At 46.7% G+C, this 25135-nt stretch overlaps 1 protein-coding gene across 3 annotated transcripts in view; it reads left to right on the top strand.

Moving 5' to 3' along the window:
* CSTPP1 (centriolar satellite-associated tubulin polyglutamylase complex regulator 1) overlaps positions 1-20563 on the top strand; it is a 1657587-nt gene extending 1637024 nt beyond the window's left edge. For all 3 annotated transcript variants that reach the window (XM_069623190.1, XM_069623189.1, XM_069623188.1), the window contains 2 exons: positions 11783-11846; positions 19860-20563. In XM_069623190.1, coding sequence (XP_069479291.1) covers positions 11783-11846; positions 19860-20019 — 224 coding nt within the window. In that variant the 3' untranslated portion in view covers positions 20020-20563. The remainder of the gene's footprint in view (positions 1-11782; positions 11847-19859) is intronic.
* The last annotated feature ends 4572 nt before the right edge of the window (positions 20564-25135 follow it).

Here is a 25135-nt window from a genome sequence, read left to right as displayed (position 1 = left end):
CATATGGCTGGACCCCTTTTGCAATGGCACAGACGGGCTAAAAAACGGTGGTGTGGAAGGTTGCCCAAAGCAACGCCAGTGGTTCAGATTAATTCAAAACCTTCCACCCATCACTTTTTTGGTTTCAAACTCTCCTTCTCAGCCTTTGAGTATTTCCGTTCCGTAGTCGACAGGCTGCAGCTGGTTTGAAACTTTTAATTCGACCCTTTCACCTACAACCGCTGGCAGGTGTCCAGTCAAAGGGTCGAATGAAAAAGGGTTGAATACAATACGTTCGACTCAAAAGGATCGAAAAAAAAAAGGATCGAATGCCTTTTTTTAAATGTCTTTTTTTGGGGGGCTTGGTATTGTTAAAAATTGTGGTTTTCGGGCAAAAAACGGGTGTTTGGAGCCTCCCAACCCCCCAAAAAAAAAAAATCCATTTTATTTTTGGGTTTTTGGTCCTTTTGATTCGAAACAATTGTATTTCAAATATTTTCATTCGACCCTTTCACCTACAACCCAGCTGGCATATAACACAACCTTCTTGATGTGGGGTTCCTGTTCATCAAATTGCGCCAGCACCGCTCCAAAGCCCACCGGGCTGGCATCCACCGTGATTTCTGACTCTTTGCACGAGCTGAAATAACCCATGTCAGTCGCAGAAGCAATGTCCTCCTTTATCGCCTCAAAGCTTTCTTCACATGCTGGCGTCCAGAGGAACTCTTGTCTGTCTATGGTGAGTTCTCGGAGTGGAGAGCTTGTGGTGTCGTCACTGACTCATGTCACATGGGGAAGGACAAGGGGAAGCGGGAAGAGGAGGGGCGAGGGAAAGAAAAGTCAGTTCCTGTTTGAAGTTACATGGATAAAGATGTGTGTACCCCATCTCCTGCCTCCGCTCTTTGTGTGAGAAAGTGAAGCGTAACAGGCCCTTGGGGGGTAAGGTGGTCCACGGGAATATCACACTGGCGACGAGGCGTGAACTCGAACTCAACACGCTGTACTCATTGATGGCGTACGCCACGCTCATAATGGGGTGAGGGGACGCCACTAGAGCCGCATGGTCGTTCACTGCCGCTGTTGCCGTACGGGCAGCAAGAAGATTCCTGAGTGTTGGGAAAGTGGACGAGCGGGCGAGAGCTCGAAGACTCCCCGTCATCGGGCCATAAAAGATACATCCGTGCGGTTGGAGAGCAGTCTACCGCCAATGGCTATGCGCTGCAACAGCTGGTGGGAGCACCGAGGCTCTCTGCTACAACGCACCTTCTGGGCGGTCGGAGAGTGAATCTCACGCCTGCAGCAACCATCACCAGTAGCGGGTAAGAGCGCGATGGCTCTCCGCTGCACCAGACACAAAGCAGTTGGCCCGATCGATGATGAGAAGAAACACAGCCTATTAACCCATGCAGTAGACTCAAACGTAATAGACATTGTGGACGAGCTCCCTAAAGGTGATACCGACACATGCATCAATCTGAAGACAACACTCACAGACTTCTTCACGCCCCACACAAACAAGGACTACGAGAGACACATTTTCCACACCACCAAACAATCCAAGGATGAGACCATGGACACGTTTGTGATGAGGTTGAGATTAAAAATGAAGCATTGTGACTTCAACAAGTACTCCAACAAAGAAGCACTACGCTCACAAATCATAGTCGGGTGCGAGAGTGCAGACTTTAGAAAACGACTACTCCAGAAACCACGAAGTCTGGAGGAAATCTTACGCCTGGCCCGTTCCGCTGCAGCACTGGCATCACAAGTAGAAGGAATCGACGGCATCAAAATCACACATGGAAAACAGGAAAGTCTAAACAAGCTAGAAGGAGCCCCAAAAAGTAACATTGACCCTTTTTGCTACCGGTGCGGTCACAAATACCCACACGAAGGACAGTACCCCGCCGTGGGCCAGCAGTGTTCCGCCTGTGGGGGGGAAAATCACTATAGGCAGTCTGTCTCGTATACCGCAGCAAAATGCGCAGAGCAGGAAGAACTGGATGACCAACGCCAGACAGCGATCAAAGGCAACACAGTCCAATCGGCACGAAAAGCTACTTGCACGACACTGGCCACTGCAAATACCGGAACAACCAGCCAGACAGAAGAAAGCAAAGAACCTTGAATGACTGGAGAGACAGCAAACCCACAACATCCAGGCACAGGAGGAGACCCCGTAGATACGTCAGGTATCTGGTCGAACAATCACAGTCAGACAGCGCAACAGGCGCATCCTCAGAGGACAATGCCAGGAAAGGTGAAAGGCCCCAGGAAGAACCACGGAAGAAGGGTTACCTGTACGCACTAGGCAACCCGACGGCAAAAGAGCATAGTCCGACTCTAATCATACAAGTCAACAGTACAGTGGCAGAATTCCTGGTGGACACTGGAGCCACCGTAAACGTGATCAGCGAAGAGGTATACAACAGCATTCCAGATGCCACCCGTCTGCAACCCGCAAGCACTCACATTCCCTTATGGCTCTAAAACACCCCTGCCCTGCAAGGGCTTCTTCACAGCATCATGCAGCTACAAAGGACAAGCCAAAGACATACCCATGCACATCCTGGAAGCTGCCACAGACAGTGGATGCATTTTGAGCTACAAGGTGGCCATTGAAATGGGTCTTAACCATGTCCTTTACAGACGCATGGTACACAAATACCTAGATCCCACCGGGAACATTAAACAGGTATTCCCAGCACTGTTCAAGGGCTTGGGAAAACTAAAAGGCTGTCAAATTGAACTACACATTGACACCAATGGTGCATCATTACAGGGGGATCCCCATAAACATACAGAGACATGTGGAGAACGAATTGCACAAACTACTGGAGGCCGACATCATTGAGCCAGCAGAAGGCCCCACACCATGGGTGTCCCCCATAGTGCCCGTACCCAAAAGAGACTCGTCAGACATCCGCATATGCGTGGACATGCAACGGGGAAACAAAGCTATCACGAGAGAACATCACCAAGCCCCACGCATCACTGACATGGTGCACCTTCTCAATGGGGCCACCATCTTCTCAAAGCTGGACCTCAACAAGGGGTACCATCAACTAGAGCTCAGTAAAAAGTCCAGATACATCACCACTTTTGCCACACATCTGGGCCTATATAGGTACAAACGGCTTAGCTTTGGAGTCTCGTCTGCAGCGGACATTTTTCAATCAGAGATACATAATGTGATCAAGCATGTACCAAACTATCTAAACTACAGTGACGATATATAAAGAACATGCCAAAGCTGTCCCTGCCCATATATGCCAGTACCCCTATGTAAGAAGATACTCCTGTTGGATTGGCCATTAAAATTGCCATGCCACAATAAGAAAACATGTCCAAACTGGTTCCACTCTAGGCCAGTCTAGACATTAAAGAACACGTATCACGCTTGCTTTATCATCGATGCTCAGTAAACAAAAGTCATTCAACAGTAACAAATAGCTAGGCTGACTGCACCAAAGTTCCAGTCTAGCAATGTAATACCACTTATCATGCTTGCTTTATCAAGATGCATAGTAAAAAATGTCATGAAAGAGTAAGACATGGCTAGACTGGCACACAAGAATGCTAGTCTAGCCACGTAATAAAACCTATCATGCTTGCTTTATCATAGATGCCCAGAAAACAATTGTCATGCCACAGTAAGCAATGGCTAGACTGGTTACACCAAAATGCCAGGTAATAACACACATAAAGTTGGCTTTGCCTGGAAATGCTAATAAAACATGCCATGTCACTTAAGAAAATGTCAACAATGCTCCAGTGATCCCAGCCTCCCAGAGCCCTGCACACACATAATCACATGCATCCCCTTTCACCCATCAGTCACTCACCCATATGTCCTCTCTCACATTGACTCACACTGCACTCTAAACTCAGACATCCACCTTCCCAAAACATTCACACTTGCACATCCACATTCTTACCCATCCATACACCTTCTCTCACATCCAATCACACTACATTCCCCACAAAGGCAACCACCCACATAATCACATTCATACTCATTCAGCCACCAGCCACTCACTGATCAACCTTCTCTCACATCCACTCAAACCTCTCCACACAGGCACCTACCCATCCACCCACCCAGAACATTGAAACACACTCACAATCATACTAATTCACCCACTAGTCATTGGTGTGATGAATCCTGTAGAGTCCCCACATAGTCCCTGCCTAAAGTCTCCTCCCATGGGGCCAGGGGAAGACAGCCACTACCTGATCCTAACCCTGGGGGGTGGTAGTAGCCGGGTGGATCATCTGGGAGGAGAAGGCCACCAAGGGAATAGTGTGACTCCGTTAGGAGAGACACAGTACTCATCTTCTTCGAAGGGTAAGGTTTCCACAATACCAGAAGTCCTCTTCGAATGTGGGGGAGACTGGTGGGTTAGAGGTATGAAAGGAACCTGGAATGGGAAGCCAGGTCTTTAGGGGAAGGGTATGTGATGATTCCTGCAGAGTCCTCACAGAATCTTTGCCTAAAGTCTCCACCCATGTGGCTAGGGGAAGGCAGCCGCTACCTGATCCTAACCCTGGGGGTGGTAATACCCGTGTGGATCACCTGGGAAGAGAAGGCCACCAAAAGAATAGGGTGACTCTGTTAGGAGAGACACTGTACTGATCTTCAGAGGGTGAGGTTTCCATAATATCGGAATACTTAATGGCATGCTCTCAGAGTAAGGATCCCCTTTGCGAAGCACCCAAAGTAGTAATAGTAAAAACCCTTATGGTCGACATGGGAGTGTAGCATGTGAGGGTCCGAATATCAATACCATTGTTTCTGATAAGAATGATTCTCCCTTTGGTTTGAGTTATGAAATCAAGAACCTACACTTAATCCCTCAAAGGCCCTTTTCTAGAAGTTCATTCTTTACACAGAGTAAGTTAGATGAGGTTAAAGTCAAAACTTGTGATAAAAAGGAGAATAAGAACATTGGGGACTTCAAGTCCCATAATGCCATAGGTACCGGGACAAGGAAGAGGAGCTCACAGGTACAGAACTGCAGTATGCAGTCTAGTGTTTCTGACAATCTACACCTCAGCGGGAATTTTGATGATTTAAATCCCCTTCAGGTGTGAACCGAGAGAAGATGTAGGAGAAGTTGGTAGATACCTTGTATGCAGCAGAGGCAGCGAGAGGAAGATGCTAGGACCACTGTCGCATATGTAGCAGATAATGGGGCCGTGAGGGTCGTAGGAAGGAGAAGCCTGAACTGCAGAGGTCACACAGCGGGAAGCAGTGCTCTGATAGGCTGCCCTGTGGGAGAGAGAAGCTCTGCACATCCTGTGTCCCGCATCTCTGGAGAGCACCAGGGAACACGAGGAGCAATCAATGCTCCTGTTCTGAAGGCCGTGGATAACAGGAATATAACCAGAGCTGTCAGAAGCTCCAAAGCGTAATGATTAAAGAAGAAGTCGCATGAAGCAGTGGGACAGACAGACGCCCAGTGAGAAACCAGTGAGTTGGCATTTGACAGGTGACCCCGGGGGGCTCTGTAGAAAACCGCTTGCTATCTTTAACTATTTTGAATACCGAATTAATGAAAGAAAGCCTTTTTTCACAATCCTCATATTGAGAGGAAGAGAGAGAACATTTGTAACTATTTCTACCCAGGTAAAAAGTGGGGAATATTTGGGAATGATTGCAACCAGCATTACCCAAGCAAAGAGGGGATAATAGTGAACAGAAACTGTAATAACCTTGGCCAAAGCGAAACGGGGGCAAAGTTGACTCAAGATTATAACCACCATTGGCAAAGTCAAAAGAATGCAATAGATAAGTCAGATCACAACCAGTATTGCCTAAGCCAAATAAAGGCCATTTTGAATAACAGGAGAAACAGCTTTCTTGAAATGAGACTCTTGAATAATAAATATTGTCAGCAATTACCTTGTGTGATGGTAGAAATTCATAATTGGCAGGGGATAAGCCCTCCTTGGGGAAGGTGTCAAGGGGGAGAGGAACATAACCTGCATTGCTTGTGTTAAGCCTATCTTGGAGAGAGACAATTGAATAAGAAACATTACCAGCAATTACCTGGTGTGATAGTAGAATCTCAGAAGTAGCAGGACAACAGCCCTCCCTGGGGAAAGTGTCAAGGGGGAGAGGACCATACCCTGCATTGCCTGTGGCAAACCAATCCATGGAACCAATAACTTCAATGGGTGTTGTATCCTTATAGATGAAGTTGTGAATATAAATGTTGTTGAAAGTCAAAGACTTTGCTGATGTATGAATTAAACCTCACTACAGAGTATTAGTAGTAGAGTTAGGAATTTTATCCTGGCAGGTGAGTACACCAGGAAAGGGATTGTTAGTGGTAGTCCTGGCAGGTTACTGGACCAGGAAGAAGATATTGAAATACAACATTGTGGTGGAGGGTTGTCGTGGAAAACAAGTGGTAAACCCACTCAAGTTTTTAATGAAGTGTGGTAAAAACCATGCTGAAGAAAACATTTTTGTTTATAAAGAAGAAATGTGAAGTAGTTGTCTTTTCAAGGAGGAGAAGAAATATTCACTGGAAAAGTGAAGACAAAGGGGGTCCTTACAAGGTTGGAGGTAGCCATGGTGCTAATAGCACCATGGCTACCCCCTTACTGCATACCGGGTCCGGCTTCCTCGAATGAGGAATTACCGGGCCATTCCGACCTTGGAGGACCCGGTAATTCCTCATTCAAGGAACCCTACCCGGTACCTCCCCATTCCCATTCGAGCCCCCATAGGGCTCAATGGGAATGGGGAGCATGCTAATAACGGTCCCATTAATAACGGGCCCATTTTTAGCATGCTGGTCCTTTAGCGGCTCCCACTAAGGGCGCCTGGTAAAACCAGCTGCCCTTAGCGGGACCCGCTAAAGGACCTCGTACTGCAGCGGTAAGGGGTAAACGGCAAAGGCACCCTTACCGGCGCCGTTAACCCCTTACCGCCATTGTCGTAATGAGGCCCAAAGTCTTTTTGGTTTAACAAGCAAGAGCTTGTGGAAAACTTTATTTTGAAGATTAATGAACCTTCTTTACTCATAGGAACAATCCAGTTGCCAAGTGAAGAAATGTTGTGCTTTAAACAAAACTTGGCTACTGAAAAGAACTTGGTATTGCCTTCGAAGTAGAACTGGTATATTCAAAATGACTTTATTAATTGGAAGAAAATCCTGCTTTAAACCAGGGGAAGGGGATCCAACCCTGGTGACAAGGATACTTGGTTATGAAAACTGTGTCATAGGCACGGAAAACTGTGTCATAGGCACGGAAATTCACGTTAGGTATGGGAAAGTGAGGCGTTTGTCGCACCCTTTTAAATTAATAAAATGGCTACTTGTGAAAATCCTTTATCAAGTTGTCTGCCTCACATCCCTGACCCCACACACTGACCTATACCATATACATACAACCGACACGCACCTCACACACGCAAAATTCCCATATCGCACTTTAAACATGTAAACATCAACAAAAACAAGTTTTCTTACCTGTTTCCCGCTGAAACTTCAGTCCACTGTGTCTTTCCAGGCTTCTGGCTCCTCCACGATGCAGGCAGACAGGAAACAGAAAGCTGGGACAGCTTCCCGGTTCCTGTATGATGTGGTGCGAATAAGCCAGAGGCAGGATGCCTTCTTCCCGTGCCACGAGCCATCTTCGGCCCGGCCCAGCGGGCTGGGCTGGGCACTGCTTGGGCCTCTGCTATGCCAGTGCCCAACACACACTCAGAGGAAGGCCTTGATTGAGTGTGAGCCCAAGGCATGCGCAATACCTGAGCCTTCTCAAAGGTCTACGTTGAGTGCAGGCCCAAGGCTCCTCTAATGGATAGTCTTACCATGAGGTTCGAGGACATTCAAAGGTGTAGGATGAGTAAGTCTTGATATGATATGATATGACATTTATAACACGCCTGTACACAAGTGTTTCTAGGCGTGACAAGACGGGGGGCAACAGAGGGAGGACAAAACAACTATATTACTAGGCCTTGTGTCATTCAGATTGTGCAAGTGCGGGGAAGTGGATGGGGAGAAGTGCCAGAGGAGGATGGAGAAATGCAGGTAATCAAAGTGCAGCCAGCTGGTGGCTCAGTGCAGGTAAAGGAAAGTGCAGCCAACAGGTGGCTCTTTTAGCACAGAGAAAGGGGACTGTATGGTTACAGATACAGACCGCATATGCTGTGGGAGCCAAGAGGCAGTGCAAGGTGCAACTGGACCAGCAGGGACCTGGGCCCAAGTTCAGATGGTGGCCAGGTGACCGGTGCGTGGACCAGACAGGTCATCAGCATGGGAGAGGAAGAGAGAAAGTGGAATTGAAGAGGAAGGTTTTGAGTTGCTTCCGGAACCAGAGATGGTTCTGCTCAAGTTTGAGAGAGGCCAGGAGGATGTTCCAAAGGGAGGCCCCAGCCAAAGAAAGATATCTGCCCCCACCTTTCTGCTTGGAAAAGTGACTGACCCTCAGAGAGTTGGAGGTGGATGAGCAGAGAGCTCAAGAAGGGAGAGGTTTAGGAAGAGAGCGTTGGAGGTAGTATGGTCCCAGACCCCAGAAAGCCTTGTGCACGATGCAGAGGGTCTTGAACTTGATCCATGCCACCACTGGGAGCCAGTGAAGAGATTTCAGTGCTGGAGACATAAAGGCCAAGGACAAATCTTGCAGTCCTGTTCTGGATAAGTTGTAGAGGACGGAGAGTAGAGGCAGGAAGATTTAGAAAGAGGCTTTTGCAGTAGTGCAGCCTAGAGAGGACCAGAGCTCTGGAGACAGTGAGCTTCTGGGGAAAAGTGAGGAAAGGAAGAATACCTCTGAAGAGGTGCAACTGATAGTTTGACTTCTTAGAGACATCAGAGATGTGAGGAGAGAAGGAGAGGGTGGAGTCGAAGATGGCCCCAAGATTCTTAGCCTCACAGGTAGGAGTAGGGAGAGGGCCCAGAGTGGGCAGCCAGAGAGAGGAAAGGTGGGAGCTGGTGTTCTGATGAAGAGAATCTCTGTCTTACTGACATTAAGGCAGAGATCATTGGTGGCACACCCCTCCTAGATTGTGGAAAGACAGTCTGGAATGATCTAAGGAGTAGAGGCAGCCGAAGGGAGCCTGAAAGAGATCTGGGTGTCGCCCGCATAACACTGAAAGTTGGATCAGAGAGCAGCGATGCAGTGGACAAGAGGTGCCAGGTATTGATTGAACAACTAGACCCCTGCGGTACACCACAGGTAGAGGGAGGTAGATGGCTTGCAACATTGTGTTACTACTGACCTCTGCAATTGTATTCGCTCTCCACTCTTGCTTCTCCACTCTTTTTGACTGCATACTCTCTGTTCTTTCCTCATTTCCCTTCTCCCTTTTCCTATCTCCTCCCCTTACTTTCTTCTATGCACTTACTCTATCAGAATTGCCCCTGGACCTAATATGATAGCAACTTCATCTGGTTCCTCCACCCTCCCATTACTGTTTTTTTCCTCCCCACCACCCCTCCAGCACTATCTGAAATGTCGTCAGGCCTAGTATGATAGTCGCTTGTTTTGTTCTTCCCCTCCCTTTCTGCAACCCTCTCCCTCAACTTTTGTTTTTCTCCGGCTCTACCAGAAATGTCATCAGGCCTAGTACGGTAGTCGCCTGTCTGTTTCCATTTCCTTCCCACTCTCCCCCACCCTTCCTTATCTATGTCTTAGCTCTTGCACTATCTGAAATGTTGTCAGGCCGAGTACGATAGTTAATTTCACATCCTTACTGTTCATGGCCTGTAAGAATGTGGTTGTATTTTCCCTTGCTCCCTCCCTTGCCTTGAAGCGATTTGAAACACATTGTGTATAGGCACTATATAAATAAACAATCATATCATATCATAAGGACCCCAGCTGGACCTGGCAGGGTCGATAAGTGAAAAAGGAGATCATCCAGGCCAGTGCCTGATGAGTGATACCCAGGTTATCACAGAGGCAATTGAGCAGGATGGCATGGTTGACCGTATTAAAAGCAGAAGAAAGAGGAGAATGAGGACAGAAGGAAGATTAATGTCAAGGTTAGAGAGCAGGTCTTCACAGATGTCCAGGAGAGCAGTTTCTGTGCTTCTGGCTGCTCTGAAGCCAGACTGGTGGTCATGGAGACAACCACCAGATTCAGTGTGAAGATTAAGCTGGCAGATAGCCAGCTTTTCCAAATGTTTGCCCGGGAAAGGAGTGATGGAGATCTGAAGAGATCAATGAAAACCCACTTTATAGGCAGGCCTAGAGGTACTACCCAAATTGGTCGTTTACAATTGTTCGAATGAACAATTGACCGAATTTAAAGGGTCACAATTGACCTTTTCACAATTGACCGGATATATATATATATATATGGAAACAAAAAAAGGGAAAAAATGAAAGCGGAATACCGCTTCCTGGACGGCACTCTTCCTCAGTCGTAAAAATCACCCAGATACGTCAAAAAAGGATCTCCATCAAACGTCCTTTATTTGTAAAGTACAGTGGACAAGTTGCTCACAAGAGAACAAAAACAACTACGCGTTTCACCCAAACGGGCTTCGTCTGGTTGTAAACATAAATGACAGGCTTCTTATTTAAACACTTGTGCATGCGAGAAAAAAAGTCCTTCTTTGCTTTCCCTTGAGTTTCCCTCACCGACCAAATGCGTGTTTCTCTGGGTGACATCTTGGAATGGTAAAAGGTATGTACATATATAATTTTTACATCCAATATGTTACTTTTAAAGATGTTATAAAATACTAACCAAGATACTCATGGGCTAATATATTATCCCCAGATCAGTCATATTTTTAAATGTACATCATTCTGCAATATTCAGCGTTTTCCTGTGTTTTTTTCATATGTTTTTTTGTTTTAACAACAAACATTGCAATCCCCAATTTTTCCATAATGACTCATTTGTAGAGATACTGCCTTGCCTTCTTCCCTTATTGCTATTTCCATATATCTAAAGTGCCTTGCGCTTTCAATAAAGTGCATTGTGCAATATGACAATATGTGTTTCCACACTTCTCAAGCAGTTCGTGCTGTCATAGGTCATGTATTGACAAGATATCCAAAATATGACCAACATTCTTTTGAGAGAAGGTCACTTCCATTTAAGTTACCACAGCATAACATTTTTGCTCTGAAGCCAGACTGGTGGTCATGGAGACAACCAACAGATTCAGTGTGAAGATTAAGCTGGGAGATAGCCAGCTTTTCCAAATGTTTGCCCGGGAAAGGAGTGATGGAGATCTGAAGAGATCAATGAAAACCCACTTTATAGGCAGGCCTAGAGGTATTACCCAAATTGATCGTTTACAATTGTTCGAATGAACAATTGACTGAATTTAAAGGGTCACAATTGACCTTTTCACAATTGACCGGATATATATATATATATATATATATCGGTTTGGTAATATATATATATATATATATATATATATATATATATATATATATATATATATATGGGTTTTGGGGGGGTTGGCGTTGGGTGGGGGGTTGTGGGGGGTTTCCCCCCACATATATGGTACAATTGACCTTCACAATTCGGTCAATTGTGAAAAGGTCAATTGTCATTCGAGCAGTTGTAAAACGATCAATTCGTATACAACCGGCCTAGAGTCAGTGTGAGCCCTGACTGGGCCAGTGGTCCAGAGACTGTCAGGTGGAAGGTGAACTCAAGTGGTGTTAGGGGAATGCTCAGAACTGCGGGTGGGAAGTTCTCTTTGACAATGCCCTCCACTGTATCTGCTTGGGGTAAACTAATTTGCCCCTTCTCTCTGTCCCTGGTGCAGTATGGTCAGCACTCCTGTGTTAAAGACATTTTTTCTAACATTTGTAGGTGCACTTCCAGATAAAGCACATGTGCTTGTAGACACCAGCATGGACCAGGAGCTGGAGATACTGTAAGTACTACTTTTACCTCGAATGACACTGTGCCATTGTTACCTCCCAGGACAGCAAGTGCATGCATAACCGCACATGATTGTACAGGATGGTCTTTCCTTTCATGTTTTTGCTAGGACACTAAGTGGCAGTGTAACCACACATGCTGGTAAATGCTTGTCTTACCTCACATGATGCAGTGCTAGTATTACCTCCCAGGACAGTAAGTGGTAGTGCCAGATCACATGATTCTTTGCTAGTGTTACCCCAAATGAAAGTAAGTACTAGTGTAACATTATATGCCATCATCGTGCTAGTGTTACTACACAGGACAGCAAATGCCAGTATTACTGCATATCCCAGTAATACTGTTGCATCACATACCAGTACGTTCTATTAGCACGCGGGGTGGGGGAGCCAACCAATCAGGTTGCTCAGAGCACGGGCTAAAACTGCTAATCTCAGCCTGCTTCTGAGCAGCCTACTGGCTGTTTTCCCCACCCCGTACGGCCCTCTTGCCCCCCCCACCCATATGTTATTTTTACCCCCCCCCCCCCTCACTTACCTTTTGCTTCGGCAGCGACTTCTACCACTGCGGCACTCCCTCCAGGTCGCCATGGAAATGGATGCCACCTAAGAAGCCCTGCCTTCCATCTCTTTGACGACCATCTTAGTATTTTGTTTGAATGAACGGGATGCCGCGTGGCGTCCCGTTCATTCAAACAAAATACACTGCTCTCTGCACCCCAGGTTACCAGATTGGCTACCCGGGGTGCTAATAGCATTAACACCCTCTCCGCCATGCCGGATAGGGTGTGATCGGCCTCGGCCTGAGGATCATTGATAAATGCCCTCACTTTGCTCGGGCCTTTAACTCGGGCCACAGGCCGATAACACTCGATCTGGCCCACCAGATCATGTCTAAACGCTTAAGTGTTTCCGCACATGATAAGTGTTAGAATTACATCACAGAACAGTACGTGTTGGTGTTACCTCACAAGCCAGTGATTGCTGCTGTAACCTGACTGTAAATGCTGGTGCTCACTGAGATGGCAGTCATTAAGCACTACTTAGGCTTTGCATGTCAGTAAATGTTAGTGTTACTTCACATGCCAGAAAATGTTAGTTTCTCCACATGCTTGAAAATGTTAGTGTTTCTCCACATGCCAGTAAATGCAGGTGTTATCTCACTTGACTGTAAGTGCAAGTGTTACCTCTCTTTTTTTAAACTTTATTTAGGTTCCGCAAGCACAGTCAGAAACACATCATTATACCATCAATCACAAGTACAATCAATGCAATATTAACCATATGGTTCAAGTACAGCGTTTACTCATTATCTTTAGGCTCGGCCTTAGGGGGGGGGTGAGCCGGGCGACCACCCGGGGCGCCGCGTCACCCCAGGTCGCCATTAGCCCCCGCCACGCCAGCTCGGGGGAGTCTTTCAAGGGCTCCCCCGAACTGGCGTAGTGGGAGAAGGCACAGCAGGCGGGCGCATTCAATGTCAATCTGGTGCTGAGCAACCGATTGTCACCAAATGCGCCCCACCGCTGCGGGCGCCTTCACCAACAAAAGGCACCTTAGCCCCCCGCCACGCCAGCTCTGGGGAGTCTTACAAGGGCTTTCCCGAGCTGGCGTAGTGGCGGCAGGCACCTCATTGTTAGGCAATGCGCCGGCGGCAGCGGAGCGCATTGAGGAACAATAGGGTGTTAATACACCCTATTAATAGAATTGACTCCTCGCAGGAGGGAGGAGGTTTAAAAAATGTTTTTTTAAAAAATAAATAAAGTGCCACTCCGTGGCCACGCCCCCTGTTGACCAGGGGCGCGCGGGAAGGGGAGGGGTGCCAATCCGCCCAGGGCGCTGCTGCCCCTAAGGCCGGCCCTGATTATCTTGATCATTAGCAAGGAATCACCGAAATTCACTCCATATGTCTTTCGGTCGTGATGCAATCGGCTGCAGTGTTAAATACGTGTCCCCACAGTCACTAATCCATGTCAGTTCCCTCAGTCAACCTTTCACATTAGGAGGATGCAAGTATTTCCATTTACATAAAATACAGCGCTGAGCTACAATATATCCGATGTTCAAAAGGAGTGTAAGCGCCGCTCAGGGAGCTCGCTCTACACCCCAAATAACATACTCATTGGCAACAATTCCATCCGTCTAGCAACTATGGCAGACAACACACAGTAGACATTTTTCCAGCATCTCCCCAGCTCCGGGCAGGATCACAATACATGTACATACCCAGCGTCTTCAGTACCACATCTCGGGCAGCAACCCCCATGCTCGGCATATATTTTCCCCAGCTTGCGCGGGGTACAGTGCAACATGTGCACGTTTTTATACTGGATTAGTTTCAATCTCATATTCATGGATACGCTCTTAGTGAACATACACATGGGCCTCCAACGTCCATCAGTCACAACCATCTCCAGTTCTACCGCCCACCTCCACTGGGACCCCGTCCATAATCCCTTTGTATAGGGCAGCGATTATCCTACGGCAGCCGTAACAATTGGATAGAAGGATGACTAGCGCATTCTCAGGGGGGCGGGGGTTCAATTGGATAAGATTCCCACCTTTATTGCACAGTGGTCCGCAGTCTATTATTCTGAAGTAGCTCCGTGGATGTACCCCTATGCTCAGCCCACCAGGTGTGAGGTGTTAAGAGCTGTCCCTCTGGAAACAGATCCCCTAATGTTTGATGGCCCGTTTTGATCCATTGTTTGATAGCCCATTTCGATCCAATTTAGTCTCAGTGAAGCATCACCAGGAAGTTCCACAGTGGAAGCCAATTATAATATGCTCTGCACACTGCAGTTCTCTCAAAAATGGGTCTCCAGGCGACTAGCGTTGTCTGTACAGGATCATAAGGACAGTCATCTGTATAGCTTATGTCTAATAGCAGGGAGTTCATGTTTACATTCCCTGCCGCTGCCCACCCTAGTTTAGCATGTGGTGGGAGACCATCTGAACCATACCAATAAGTGGCAAACTGCACATGGGCAGCCAGCCAGTATATATCCATGTGTGGGTTGATGAACCCCCCTTCGTTATAGGGTCTCGCCATGTCCTCCCATTTCTTCCTGAACGCTCCGGAGTGCCACAGAAATCTAGACATGTCCCGGTGTAAGCTTTTTGTGCATCTAAAATGAATGCCACCACTTGAGCCGTGGGAGAGATGCGAGACATAACATTAAATAACTGCCTGGGACAAAACCGGCCTGGTCATGATGTATCGGTGCAGGCATCGAGGGCAGCAGCCTGGTTGCAATTACTTTAGCTTAGATTTTAGTGTCCACGTTTATAAGAGATACCAGTCTATAAAAGCCACATTCCTCCTGGGCTTGCCAGGTTTCAATAACCGCTGTAACAGGGTAAAAGGGTTGAGGACCCTCAAGTGGAGAAACAGTGTACCTGGCAGGGGATTGTTCCAAGGATACTGGAAAAAAAACTATTTGTTAAACACAGGGTTGAGGACCCACGTGTGACTGAGGAGGAGTTCCTCGGACGTGTATCTTCTTCGTGGCAGTACCTGGCAGGGGAGTATACCATGTCTGCTCACGTGTGCCACTGGAAAGGCTCAACGGTAGCCTGAGAAAGGCTAGGGGAAGGGAGACTTTCCCCCTACTTTGTGGAACTGTAAAAACCAGCCTGAGAAAGGCCAGGGGAAGAGAGACATTCACCCTACTTTGTGGAACTATACATACCAGCCTGAGAAAGGCCAGGAGAATGGAAACATTCCCCCTACTTTGTGGAACTGTGAGAACCAGCATGCGAAAGGCCAGGGGAAGGGAGACATTCCCCCTACCTTGTGAAATGTAATTGTCCAAAAGAAGGGAGTCGGTCCCTGGACCAAGAAGTGACTTACCTAGTTTAGTTTGCTTATAAGTGTAAGGGATATGTGAGGAGTCAGAAATTAAAGTTAGACACAAGGTTGCCATGTTTTTGGTCAAAGATTTTTATTGAAAATAAAAGGGGTTGGGAAAAGGCCTCTCCGACCCTGCTCTAAGAGGAATTTCCCTACCTAAACAAAAAGTAAGGATCTGTCTGTGTCAGGATGTCCATAGTGCTATTCTGAGATCACACTATAAACTGAACTATATCGTGAAAGGGAAATGTCTTTAACCTTGGAAGGTTAAGGAAAAAGTGTTCATAAAAGAAAAATCTCTCAAACAGATGTTCTTCAGATAAGAAGATCCTTGAAATTTTTTACATACAATAGTTCTTTGGGCCTCTTCTGGCCTTGTACCACACTTGCACACAAAAACGGTCTGGCTTTACAATTTTAGATTCGTTTCAGGACACCTGGTATTTCTCCCTCTCAGGTGGTGTGTTTTCTTCTTTCGTGACTAACACAATCCTTTCTAATTGCCTGGTATACTCTCTTGCCAGGACTTCTGTTGCACACTCTTGAAATTGCCTGGTGTACTCCCCTGCCAGGGTTTCTGGTTTCACACACTTGAAATTGCCTGGTATACTCTTATGGCAGGATTTTGCTTTCACACGCTTGAATTTCCTTAGCTTACTATCCTGCCAGGGCTTCTGGTTTCACACACTTGAAATTGGCTGCTATACTCTCCTGCTAGGACGTTTGCTTTCACTCTGGGTCTTCGCCCGCTCCCAAAGTTCCTTGTATATAATGTTGGATAACATACCCCTCTGATATGTTATCCTCTCACTGCTTCGTAGGTATTTGCACTGTGTACATTCACACATTAGAAGAGGGTTTGATTGAGATTCAAGCACCCTTTTTTCAAGATGTACCTTATTTATCTCATTCTCAATCAAATGGTTTTCCATTGTTCTCCCTCTGCGTGCTCGCTGATACGCCCTGGTGTCCCCTCTGGTTCTGGGTGGACTCGCCGGTCTGGCTAGCATTGTGGAACTCTCTTCCAGTCTTCAAACTAAGGATTTCGGTCTGCCTCCCACTCACAGCTACCTTTCCTTCATTCGTCAGCCCTCTGCGGCTTCCACTGGACAAGCCTGCTCGTCCCTTGGCTCCAGTAAGTGAAATGCTGCTTTTCCTTGTCTGCAAACACCCAGGGGTCACTCGCCAGATCCTAGCGTTCCCTCAGCTAGTTCTGATTCCGCAGCTTCTTTCTCCGTCAGTGAGCCTCCTGGCTCCATTACACTGGTCTCGGTTCCTTAGCTCTTCTCCTTCTCAGAGAGGTTCAGCCCTTTCTCGCCATTGCCAGAGCAGCTGTCCTTCATTCCTGGATTAGGCTGCTTAATTTTCCCGGGCACAGGTGTGTGCCAGAAAACACTAGAGTGCTAATTTCACTTGCAGTCTCTTTTGCTCCATTCCCTCTTCCTCTTCCCAGTATTCAGAGGATTCTGGCAACCAAAGTCGAATGCTAATAATTGATTGATAACATTTGAATAAGCATTTTCAAAAGACTTTGATGGCAAGATATTTCTGTTTGAATGACAAGTAGAACTAAAAAAAAGTGTTTTCATGAGATTGGCATTGTTGGTTCATAGATTTAATGGAAGGTGTTTCCTTGTTATTTGTAGGAAGAGGAATAGATGCATGGCCTTACTCCATAAAGGTTTCAGAAATGGGAAGGTTATTTTCAAAGGAAAATGGGGGATAGCATGTCTCACCCGATGAAGCCATGACATCTCCCTGGAGACTGTCTGCTCCCATGTGATCCTCCTTCAATAGCCGCCTGCAGGCTCAGGATCAGGTAGTGGCTGCCGTCCCTGGCCATATGGGAGGAGGTTACTGCCGGTAGATCAGTGATGACTCCACCGGAATCATCACAGATAGAAGTAGGGTTTTGACATGGGATGGTGGGTTTTTAACTTATGAATATTCTGATGTTTCCTTAGTATTTAGTTGAGGTAGGGATAGTCCTCTTAGAGTTAGGGATAGGTAGGTTTCCTCTTTCTTTTTGCTAAAAAATAAAGGTCTTTGCCCAAAAGCATGCCACCTGTGTGCCAGTCTCCTCCTTCCACACTCTTTCAATATATATATATGTATTTATCGCCCAGATCCATGGGCTTTACATAACTTAGTCTTGGCCAATCTATCCTTAATTTTCCCCTCCAAGTTATTTTTTAATAGCCTCTCAACTTGGATAAGATAGGGGATTTAAGACCTTAATTACCTACTTACTACCCAAGACAGTGCTAAAATAAGTCAACTGTTGGAATTCAGTTGAATCAATTACTGATCCTCGAGCCACCAATCTCCAGAATTCTCTGGAGTGATGAGGAGCGCAGTAATTGGAAATTGTGTACCAGCGATCTCGCTGAAATTCTGGCTTTGTTCGAACAATATTACTATTATAAGCAGAATGGGCAATTACTCTTGATGTGCGGGGCGCTGTGTCATCCTTAAAGACCTTATTAACCTTAGAAAACTACCTTTGATTACATACACATTGTTTAGATTGAGACCTTACAGTTAAATTATCTTCAATAATAAATTACATTGTTCAAAAGCTTTTATTACAGGCACACCTATGAAACGGAAGACATAATGGGTGTTAATCCCTTTTTTTCCATAGCTTTACTCAGGATTTCTTAAGGGTTTTCATTATCCCATTTCAAGTAGAGTACAAACCCTCATACACACACCCAGAGTGGCAAGGTTCAGTAGGCAGGAAAGCTTGATGACCATTTGATACGCCTAATTGAAGGTAATCTTTGGCTCTTCAGCTGAAAGTGTCCTGGAAGTTCTTGAGGCTTTATGGGTATGGCTCAAGTGGCGAGGGAGGCTCAATCCTTCTTGGCCTGAGACTGGTATCTTCTCTGATTTAACTGCCTAATTTAGCCTTTTCACCATTCTCTCAGTGGGCTCCTGCAACTTTCACCTGTTCAGAGTGCAACAGGACAATCTTAGGTCCCATGGAGTTGGGGATTCAGTTTACCGTGAGGACCCAGAAGGAGGTGGGTTTTATATTCTGTTGAATGGTTGGAAAACAAGACAATGGCCCTCATTAGGAGTGAGCAGGTCCGGAAATAAGGCGCTGGTAACATCATTACCAGCAACCTTTCTGGGCCGACTCATTTTGTGTCTGCCTCTAGGGGCTAGAACTACCGGCAGGCCTGATCACTGAAGCATCAGCATCAGCACTGAAGCATCAGCACCATTACTAACGGTGCCAGTGCTTCAGTGTTCCCGTGGGAGAACTTAACCGTTCTGCCGCCACCTGTAATATCCTGGTATTACCGGGATATCGGGTGGTGGAAACGGTAAGCGAGGTTGCCGGTAGGCTGCTGGTGCTACCGGCGACCTACTGTCAACCTTGTAACGAGGGCCAATGCCACTATTCAATAGGGTGAGTACGAGCTTGGGAGTGTGCAACCAGACAGTTGTGTCCAAAGGCAGGAGAGAAAAGCACCAGAGCATGCATGTCTCCTTCCCTCCCACACCACTATAACCATCCTCATAAAGGGCCCAGAATGCCTCAAGAGTTTCCAGGCAGTCCGGCCCAGGATATTGCTCCCTCATCTTCCCACCGCAGATCAAGGACTGGAATTCCAGGCATGGGTACAAAACATAATATCCACTCGGATAAGCAAGCCGCAGCACCCCCCGGGAGACCAGTGTGCTAGTTAACAGCAACTGTACACATGCCTATTAAATTACACCACATCACATCACACATGCACAAACCCTAATACAATCCCCAGAACACACCCGTTCCAGTTGAATACTGCTTCTATGCTGGTCCAGTTAAGTGTGCTAGAATGTGCAGACAGTTAAGGAGAAACCAAGTGTACATTGAAATGTAGCCTTGCGCCGCCTTTTCTCCTTGGGTGTGTCTGTTAACATATAGTCAGGAAAGGTTCAGAGGAAGGGTAAGTGCTGAGGATCCAAGTGTTGCAGATATCCACTCACCAAAATACCAAGACATGGCATGGTGCGACATTGCACACCATAGCATAGGAAAGCATAACAGCATAACCTAGCATGACATAACAAAATGGCATAGCTCACACATGGTGTTTCTCACATTCTCCTTCACCAGGCGATTATTTCCTCCTGACCTATCTTTCACCTTTTTACCCATCAGAGTTTCCCACATGTCTGTGGCCGCCCCTGGGGGCACCACTTCCTTACCTGCCCGCGAGCCTGGCCACACAGTACCAACCAGAAGACCTCTCCACCACAGGCGAAGGGCGGATCTGGAGAGCGATGGATCCACCGAAGACACGGACTCTTCTGAAAATTAGGATCTGTGCACCGAGTCTCATGGTGGTGGGTTTGGGATCAGACCTCTCACCTGCATGGAGGGTGGGGGCAGTGAGCGGGTGAGGTACAACTTGAACATTGGCAGGGTTTGTGGCCATAGCTAATGCTCAAATTGTGTACGTGCAACCACACTAGCGAATAGTTACATACATACACACATGCACACACACACATACACACACACACACACACACACACACACACACACAGTGACATACACACAAGCCCACTCACAAAGTCACGCTCACGTGTGCACGCTCCAAGACACATCCTATGCAAACATTTAGCCTCACACATATTGACACATCTACACACACAGACACATGCACCATTCAGGAATCATGCCAACACGTGTGCACGCACACAAAATGCAAAACCATGCAATGCTCGACATTGTTTTCCCCCTCCCCATGCATTTGCTTACCCTGCACCTCCACAAAACCCCCCTTTTTTGTTCAGTTTGTTCTGGATTACAGCTTGTTATTGACCATGTGTTTCTTCTAAAGTAAATGTTTGGATTTTGTCCATCTTTGTGTGGTCTTTCTTAATGAGCTGGAAATCTTTGATGTTCTCTGCCTTCTTCTTAATGTGGAAAATGTTGCATCCGAATGTAAGCAAAATACAGAAGCAGCTGTGGTGGGGCAGATCCCTGCGGACCGCATGGTCACAAGAACGTGACTAAGGGACCGCCTGGCAAGAGGTGAGCTTCCCCCGGCCAAAGGTAAACATCTGGGAGTCAAGGATGGGTTGCCACTGGGCAAGAAGGAGGATCCGATTTTTAGCTGTTTAGTACTTTATTTGTAACTTGCATAGCGCTTTCATTCAAAACAGGGCACTTCATGGCGTCAGGTATAAGGGAGGGAAAGGAGAAGAACAGGTAAGCGGGTAGGGGGGGCTGCATAGACTGAAGAAAAGGAAGATGAATCGGCAAGGCGGCATATAATAATGGAAATGACATTTAGTTTAGCGTCTACATTCCTAAAAGTAGTCTGAAAGAATGTAAGTGCTGTGTTGTCAGAGTATTAGAACCACCTATCTGAGAGTTCCTGCTCGGGAGTAGATGTGTTTGCGTTTCAGAAGCTTACTGAATTATTTTCAACATTGACATTTCTTCAAGTCTGGTATTAGGGCATTCTCAAAGTCTTGGACCTTTAACTGACAAGAGTCTAGCTCAAGTTCAGCTTTTCTTTTTCTTGAAGAATCCTCGCTTATGTAGATCTGACCTTTCTTGCGGCTGTATAGTGGATAGCAAGACATGTCTGGTATTTCGTCCCTATCTGCTAAGCTGACGCATAGGTAAGGCGAGCAGCTTTGAGGCCGTTACTTTATAACCTGAAACCAACAGAATGTTTTTAACGCTGGTGGTGTGATGGGGGGTAGGGTAGAGGCCAGAATCAGTTGTGCTGCTTTGAGGTTAGTTCGTATATTGCATATTAGCACCCTGGGTGGGGAGCACAGCCAATCAGCTTCTGCGGCTCGCAGGCTGAAACCTCTGATCTCAGCCACGGAACCAGCATGCTGCCTCCCCTGCCGTGGCTGCCATCTCCTCCCCACCATTTCCCCTTTTTAAAAAACCTATCCCAGCCCCACTTACCTGATTGTGGCGGCAGCGTCTTTGGCTGCTGCTGCAGCAGCTTCCCTCCTTCTTGGTTTACCTCCGCCATGGAAATGGAAGATGGGCTCCATATGGGAACCCTCCTTCCACAACCACGGAAGCAATTTTGGCACATTATTTTCATTCAATGAACGGGACGCTGTGCATGTCCCATTCTGTAAATGAAAATACTATTTTTTTCTTAACACCCTGGGTTACTGCTTTGGTAACCTGTGGTGCTAATAGCGTTAGCACCCTGTTCTAAGGGCAGGAACAGGGGGTAAAGTCCCAGTGCCCTCGTTAAAGGCCCCCCCTTCCATTCCTTGGAACGGGGTGCTAACACAATATCAAGGCCTACGAATGATCTAATACAGTAGTCAAGCTTGGAGAGGATTGGGTCTTGTAGCAATAGTGCTCGGGGAGGAGTGTGGGGGGCGATAATCTTCTTAAGTAACAGGAGACCGAAATGTGGTTTACAGGGAACTATTCATTTCCAGGGAAATATAGACTAGGAGTCAAATAAGAAACCAACGTGCTTGCCTTCTCTGTAATCATGGGGGATTACCAAGCAAGGCTGACAATTGTAATGGGAAATAGTTGGTTTGGTTGTTCTTTTCCTGCTTTTGTCGTCATCGTGGTCTGAATGATGAGTTCTCCAAGTGGTGTTCCTCACCTGCTATTCTAGAGGTGCCCGGGCTTGTTTCAGGTATTGTCAGAACTGGGACAACTTTGCCAGATCTCACTTATTACAGAGAGCAACAGGCAGGAACATCTGACTGTTGGTCCCAATTCCCTCTGCCTCTTTATGTCTCTGAAAAAAGGGACTGATCTCTGGGATTCCTTGCCCTAGATCAGGTCCCCTCATTCTTTGGGCAAGTTTAGGAATAGATTCTGTATATGCACGAGAGGAGCCGAGTACATAGGCTCCTTCAGCTCCATGGGAAGGCTGCTTCTCGATTTTCTTAAGGGGGCCGGAGCAGCTATGGAATCGCACTGTATGGAGCCTCTGCTTTCCACATGTGGCATAGTGGGGGTAGACCAGGGATACTTCATATGCCAACCCCGCCATCCACCAATGTGATTAGGCAGGAGACTTGTCGGGCTATTTTGGATGCTGGGCAATGCCAGGATGATCACTGGGTATCCACAGAACACCAGACTCAAACTTAAAGCACAACAAAAGTTTATTTGGATTGGTATACAGGTATGGGCCAAAACAACTAATGGGATGGATGAAGGTGACTAAAAAGTCTCATCAGTTCATCAGTGCCCCTGTCCCAGGAGTCATTTCTCAATTCAGTCTCTCTCTCCCTATGCCTCTGAGTTTTCAACTTCATTGGTCCCCCCTTGGTCTTCCCAGTGTGGGTTTAGAGGGGTTCCTGAATACTAGTTGGAGAAAGTCCAAATAATTATTTCTGTGTCACTTGAAGGAAGCATCGCGGTTCCTTATGAGAGAGGGGTGTAAGGGAGGCATGGTATCACAAGTATGACACTGACATAAAAGGTAAAATTCGTAAGACCTTTATTTAATTCTCACGGTTTGGAAAAATTCCTACTCAAATAATAAAAAAACACAGTCCTAGTTAGTCTGTTAAATCTCGGGAGGATAGCTCAGGGGCAACATGCTCACCATGGAAGCAAGACGACGCGGAGCAACTCAGGTTCGATCCTCGGGTCCGCGCTTAGAAACCTCTGGATATTAAGCGTGTTATAAATAACCCATTACAATTACAAAATCAAAGTTGCCTATACTATAAAACCTAATGCCTGGCCTATCTCTTATACAAAAAGTGAGTAAAGGGAAATATGTATGCAAAAAATAATCAGTGGAAAAATACAAAAAACCTAAGTTGTTGAGTCCGCTCTTCTCCCCACGTTGGACAACACAGAGTAAGGCGGTCCCCGTAGACAGGCTGACACTCTGACTCAGGTTCTCAAAAACAAAGCAGTTCAAAACCGAGGCCCACCTGACCTTCCACGTTAAAGTCATTTTTCCAGCATTAACAAAAGGATTCATAGTTCAACCAAAAGTTCACGTTGGCCTCCCTTGATCGGCCTCAGACCTTTCAAAGTAAAAAGTTCACATAGGCCTCCCTCAGTCGGGCTCGGACCTCTCACTCGCAGCAGTTGCGGGGGTTCCCTTCCCCAAGCTTTATTCACCTTTTGTTAGGGGTTCCCTTCCCATAACTTATCACACTTCACTTCCGGTCTCCCTCAGGCGGGCTCGGACCTTTTCCTGATGTCGAAGACTTTTGAATGTGTGACGCTTTTACTATAGACCTCTGCAGGACCACGTCGACTTTCCCTTCAATCCGCACTCTTGTGTTATTTACCCTAGTTGTTCTTGGTCTATGGAGTTCAATCTCATAAGCACAAGAATTCAATATTCACCCTCTACTTCCCCTTTTGCCAGGGTCAATCTTGATCATCATACTCTTTAAAGTTTATTCACTTTGTTGCTTATTAATAGAACATTTCACCTTTTGCTGCGACTTTCCAGTGGGCTACTTCCTTTCACTGGACCACTCTGCTACTCTGTATCACAGGCTTCACAGTTATTGGTAATTTAAAGTTCACCACAGGTCTCTTTCTTCGTGTCTAATCCACACACGTGCAGCCTTCAATAGTGCAGTACATTTTCACAACTTTAATCTTCCCTTAACACACACCAGTCTTTCATGTCAATCGCCAATTCACTGGCGGTGTGCATTTCTTTCTTGTCTTTGCCTTTTAATCCATGAGTCAAGGGTCTCGGGTGTCTTTGAAACACAATGTAGTCTTCTTGTCTGGAATTTGGCCTTCTCCACATATCTCTTAAGATTCTTTGGAAGCAACAACTTCCTGCTGGGAGCTCCTGTGTTCCTTTCACCCCTGGCTCTCGTCCCTTGATCAGTCAATCTGTTCCAGTAGGTTCGTCTTTGTCCCAGAAGTTCTGCTACTTCTCTTGTAACACCTTGCTCACAGTGTTTCTGCTTTTTATCTGTGTGGGGAGATCTAACGGGTATCAGATGTTTGTGATTAAAGTCAAGTGCCTGACTTTGCCTGACCCGATTAGCGGGACATGTCCAATGGGATGTGTTAGGGTTAACCTTGTTACTCTCAGTCACCCTCTTCCTCGGCCCAGTGTTTGTATGGCAATGGGCAAGAGTTGGGACATCGGAGAATCCTATGAAATAGGAGGGGTCAGGGATACAGGAAAGGGGGGAATACCACGTCTTGCCATCAGTTGCCTCAGCCCCACTCCCTGAAGACCCCTCACCCAGGTGTTTCTCCCACACTGGTCCTTACCCAGGGTTGGGATCCAAAGGCAATGGCTGTGCCCCGGCCACCTGAGAGACAGATCCCTGTGCACTAGTAGGTGAGATACACTTTGGTTTCTCACAGGGGCTAGCTCAGCCTGGGCTGACAGCCTCCTGGGGATCCTGACATCACTAACAGGGTTCCCAAGCTTTCCCTGGATCTGGCCACCCTCTTCCTGTCATCTTTTCGATAACCTCCCTCCT

Source organism: Ambystoma mexicanum, chromosome 11, assembly GCF_040938575.1.
Source record: "Ambystoma mexicanum isolate Mex_15411 chromosome 11, UKY_AmexF1_1, whole genome shotgun sequence".
In the NCBI taxonomy this organism is placed as follows: domain Eukaryota; kingdom Metazoa; phylum Chordata; class Amphibia; order Caudata; family Ambystomatidae; genus Ambystoma; species Ambystoma mexicanum.
The sequence above is the reverse complement of the archived record's forward strand: the minus strand, read 5'-3'. Positions and strand labels throughout refer to the sequence as shown.